At 24.5% G+C, this 5,567-nt stretch overlaps 1 protein-coding gene across 1 annotated transcript; it reads right to left on the bottom strand.

Moving 5' to 3' along the window:
• Window positions 1-4,253: 4,253 nt before the first annotated feature.
• On the bottom strand, window positions 4,254-5,264 carry VNE69_04109 (putative SP-containing protein; the record flags this gene model as incomplete). Its single annotated transcript, XM_065473356.1, has 1 exon — window positions 4,254-5,264. The coding sequence occupies one exon, from the start codon at window positions 5,262-5,264 to the stop codon at window positions 4,254-4,256; it is 1,011 nt and encodes a 336-aa protein (XP_065329428.1).
• Window positions 5,265-5,567: the final 303 nt, after the last annotated feature.

Consider the following 5,567-nt stretch of genomic DNA (forward strand, 5'->3'; position numbering starts at 1 on the left):
CGACTTATAACATTATAAAAAAATCTTTAGGTTTGTATTTATTCCACATGACCATCTAGTCAAAATTTATGTAAAGAAATATGGTCATTATGGAGAAAATCATCTTTCTATTAGTTACAACATTTTTTAAAATTGTATGTTTTTATATTCTGTTTAATCCAGAATATAAAACAAAGGAAAATATCTTTGCAACTATAATCACAAAAAATAAAATCGGAGTATTTTGTTTCGTTCTTTATTTAACTTTGAATTGTGCTTAAAATGGGATTAATTACCAGTTTTCTGTATGTCAATATTGTTTAGCCGAATTAGAACCTTCTTTGGTATTATTTTTAGTTTAAAATGAAATGGTCAACGTAAAATAGATAAAATTTTTATTTTGAAAAAAAGTTTATTTCACATCGTGTCAAATATTTTTACAAAGTCATAAGATTTAACAAATCAAAATATTTATTTATATTTAAATCTATCAATTTAAATAATGTCACACGACGATATCTCTGTGATTCGTACGTTAAAGCAAGACTCTGCGTCTCAAACCCTTGGCTGTCATGTCAAATACGGCCAAATCTTCGGCGGAATCAATTACGTCATCTCGACAAACAAAGGCCGATTCATAAAGTGTATGGTGTAAATTATAATATCTAAAACCATTGAGTTGCTCAAAAAAATAGCATTCGCTTTTAAATTATATACGGACATCAATTGTAAATAAAGCATTAAAAACATACTTTAGCTTTCGCTGTGAAAAAGAAGTACAACTATCAATAAGGATTTCAAGAAACATATTGTATAAACATGAAGACAGACGGAAGTCATCGTTTACAAATAATAATATCAGAAACTGTTTCTTACTAAAATAACATATAATCTCATTAAAGAAAAATCTGAAGTATATTTATGGAATTTTATGATTTATTTAACGCTATATTTCGCATTTATAATTAATAAATAATAAAAAAAAGTAAAGCCAGCAGATCATACACAAATGGAACGTATTTATTTACAAATTTGTCGTTTTGAAGTGTCGAGAATGCACAAAAAATATTATCCCACGTGTTTTGCGCCCATTTTGTTTAAATTTCTTTATATCTTATTGTTTCCTCAAATAGTTTTACCAAATCAATTTAACCAGAATTTTTCTAGATCAATCAATATTGATATGTCTCTTATTGTTTTTAAAAGAAATATATAAGAATAATTATTGCTGTTTACAAAATTTTTAATTCCATAATTAAACATATTTTGATCATATTAGTAATATTATCATCTTCATAACTTTATTTCAATAAAACCTTTCGATATTTCGTTTTGTATTTTTTTTTCTTACCTGTAATCCATAATACGCCTTTATAGAAGTTATTGATATTGCTTGTCAAAAGTTTTTAATTGATTTACATATAATATGAGATGATTTACGAATTCCTCTGTAAAATATAAAAATTGCAGACTCTTTGTTGTTATATATACGTTCCAGAATTTTGGTTAGTGAGTAATTACTCTTTATTAATTTATATAATAAAGTAATTTCTTTATTGTTATTTCGATAGGTAATACTGAAATTTACAAATCTTACAAAATCATCAAATTTTTTTTTGTTTACATTTTTTTTTCCTATCTTTGAACTTCTGTACTTTTTTATCACAAAAAACGCAATAGTATCTGATCCATTTTTATAAAATATAATGTCTTTTTAAAATTAAAAGTGAAATAATGATTATCATGATCTAATTTATTAAGAATGTACTATTTAGATTTTTTTTTATGATCTTGTGAAATCTCATATAATTCATTAAGGTCATAAAAATTATAATTCTGTAGGATAATTCCGAGAGCACGCTCATCAAATTACTAAGTGTAAATCGTTTTTCTAATTGTCTTGTGAAAATTCTCTCTAGATCTAATTCCAGTAAGTTGATTTCAACAAAATAATAAATTTCTTTTATTTCAAACCCAAAGTTGTAAACGTAGGAAGATTTGTCCTCAAGAGATTGACATTTTCACTTCTATTTTTCTAAATTTAAAAAACTAAATGGTTCAAATTTTTTAAATTATTAATTTATAGTAAAAACCTCTATCTTCATTTTTATTTTCTGTATTATACTCTTATAAATTATTGATAATTGTATTTTAATCATTTGAAAGATGATTTTCATAAACTACACACTAGGATAATCGTTTGATTTCTTATCTTCGGAAGGCATTTTTTGCGCTTTTCTGTAATAGTCTTAAGTCCTTCAGTCGTCATGAATATGATTTATATCCTTTTCTGTTTATCGAGGAGCATGTCAAATATAATATCATTATGTTTAATATAATCTGATTTGTAAGATTTGTTTGTATCATATGTAAAATATTTTTTCTTTGTCATGTATTTATTTATAATAATTTAAGTTTAAGTTTCAAAGGATATGTAGTTTTTACAAATAAAATACAAATGAAAAATTTTGCAACTATCATTAAGATAATAATTTCTAAAAATACATATAATACAAAGAATTTTGTTAAATCTAAAACATCCTTAATAATTATCAACAACAAAAAGTATAGGTAATAGTTTACTAAAGTTGATTGAATCAAAATGTTTTTTCATTAATAAAAGGTTCTTTTGCCTTTCCAAAGTGTATCTGACAGAAAAAAAATAACGCATACAGTTAGGATTTGAAGCTGTGTTTGTAACTAGTTAACAAAATATAACGAAATAAATAATCCAGTTAATCTCATCACATAGGAGTTAATTTATTTAGAATACTATAAAACGTTGATTTAAATTCTAAACCGAAAATATCGATTTGTAATCAAAATAAACTGAAAAAAACATAAAATATATGATATTAGACGCTTTAATAGCACAAATTATGGTTTTTTTGATTTTTTGAACATTGATTTATGAAAAATGTTAGACGAAGTGATAAATCATGTAAGTATCAGGAAATCTTTATTAAGAAAATAATTATTATTTTGAATGTTAAGATTAAACACGACATCGAATAATTTGGTGAAAAATGTATTTTTTATACACAAAATGGACGGATTGAATTGCATTTAGTCACAAAAATGGATTAGAAAATTACCTCATACGTCTTTTATGTTGGGAAATATAAGAACAAATACAATTTACTCAGAAAGAGCTTTTATTTAATCTCGATATATTTTAGATAAAATCTATGCGAAAATTTAAATCTTAAACTAGTTATTATACGGGTATTTGTAATGGCCTTTATTAATGAATGTAAAACATCATTCATTAATCAGCTAGTTTATATTATTTTCTCATACCAAATGTCAATCATTTGTTTGTTTACAAACAACTAGCTATTTAAAATTTTTAAAACAGCCCCAAACACAGGGGGATAAGCATTTAAAATAATAAAAACCATAATACTTCAAATTATAGTTACAAAAAAAAACCAACAATCTCATTAGGACTTTAGTCGCTTGTTGTACGTCAGTATAATAAAACAGCATTATTTATCATTTTATTCTAAGCGCTTACAAGCAATCTAATAAACAAGTTTTCAATAAATAATTCGGTCTTAGATTATAACATTCAAGATAAACACCAAGCAAGGTAGATATATGGTTATACTTATATTTTTTACTTATCATACCTCTTTCTACCCTGAATTTTTTTAATTAAATTTACAAAAATACGATCTTAAAACGATATTTGCTTTTTTTTTGTAATACCGCTGTTTTACATGTACATCACAGTGGTTTGTGCACTTTTTGCGAAATTATGTTATTCCCAGTATCTAAATATTTAATATACAACGAACTGAAGTCTATAACAAAAAAGAGTCCTTTAAAAGACTTTAGAAAGCTTAACTATGTCAGTCGGACATGGTCTTGATACTGATCAGGAAGGAGGTTTTGAGAATACAATGCGTGGGTTTCTGATGGAACTCCGGGAACTGTCAAAAGATTTTGTAAGCGTATCTTGTGAAAAGTAATTAGTGAGTAAGATATTATATTATACCAAAAAAAAGTATTTTAATTAAACATTTTTTTATAAATTCATTGGCATTCAATATATGTATAATTCTCAAACTTTAATGTTAAAAACAAGATTTTTCTTCTTTTGTAAATAATTTGTTGAGTCTTTAGTTGACTTATATAAAAACACTCGTCTTTCGTAATCTTAAAATTCAACAAATGAAAATTAATTCAGACATATTGTGATAGTAGTTTATATTAAAAGATTTATTAATTGAATCTTAAAAATACAAAAAATAGAAGTATTCCTAAAATGACTAGGTCGTATAAAAAAAAAACTTTCCATCTTTTATCTTCTTCGGTCTTTTATTACTATTATCGTCATTGTCAGCCCTCTCCTTATCAGTCAAATGCTCCTCTTTATTTTTGATGTTATATTCATTAACATCCAAGTCACGTACTGATTTATCGCCTGTACTCGTGCCATTTAGTTTTTCGATATAGTTTCCTTCTTTAATAGAAATAACTGAACTTCTGACTAATATAGATTCATTATGTTTTTCATTTTTATCTTTTTCGACGTCCATTGCATTTAAATTATCAAAATCTTGTTCGTTTTTATCGAGTTCACAAATTTTTTTATAAAGAACTGTAACATCAGTTTCTTTAGAACTATGCTTTAATGAAAATTTTTCATTAAAATTTGAATCGTTCGTGGTATCGATATTCGAAATAACTTTGTCTTCTTTCAGTTTAACAAATGATGGTAGAATCAATATGTTTTTTTTATATAATAAAGGAATAAATAAAGATGCATTATCAGATAAGTAATTATAAAATTTGCACCATTGTAGATCATACATGCTTCGTGATCTTGTAAAATGTAATTTTTCACTTGTCGAATATTTATCAACTGTCAGCAAATTATTTGTATGCATTTTGCCGATGAAATAACACTTTTCAGTATCTAGTTTTATTTCTGCCATTAGTATTATTTTACTATCTAAAAATTCTTTTACCAAATTTGAATCTTCTTTGTTAGATATTTTATGAGATTCCAAAAAATGTTCGAGCACTTCTTTGTCCAATGAAGAAAGAAATCTGAAATAATATGGCCCAATATAGTTAGATGTTTCAGATATAATGTTATACGAGGTTATCGAGGAATCTGGATTTGCTTCATCTACTATCTCGCTGATTATATAAGTTGCTGGAAAATTTTCATCATTTAAAGCTATATAAACCTCTCCGTTTTCTTTGCCAATAGGAATGACAAACATATTAGTAGAACATTTTATTATGAATACTATAAAAAATAAAACTATCATGGGGTATTAGAAAATAATTTTTTATAGTAAAATTTAAATTAATTTTATAAATTAAAATTTAACTACAAAATATTTAAAAAGACTATAATTTTATAATATTTTTTTAATTACGAAAACGATAACATATTTATATTATGAAAGATTTTTAATTTAATATGAAATTAGACGTCTTGTTTTTTATTTAGAAAAAAATTATAAAACTGTAGGTTTTCGAGAATTTGAAATTTACAAACGACAATTTTTAATCTATTTTTTAAAAAAATTTGACGTTATAAAAACGAGTTTTCGAAATAATAAAAATAT

This window comes from Vairimorpha necatrix, chromosome 4 (genome assembly GCF_036630325.1).
Source record: "Vairimorpha necatrix chromosome 4, complete sequence".
In the NCBI taxonomy this organism is placed as follows: Eukaryota; Fungi; Microsporidia; family Nosematidae; genus Vairimorpha; species Vairimorpha necatrix.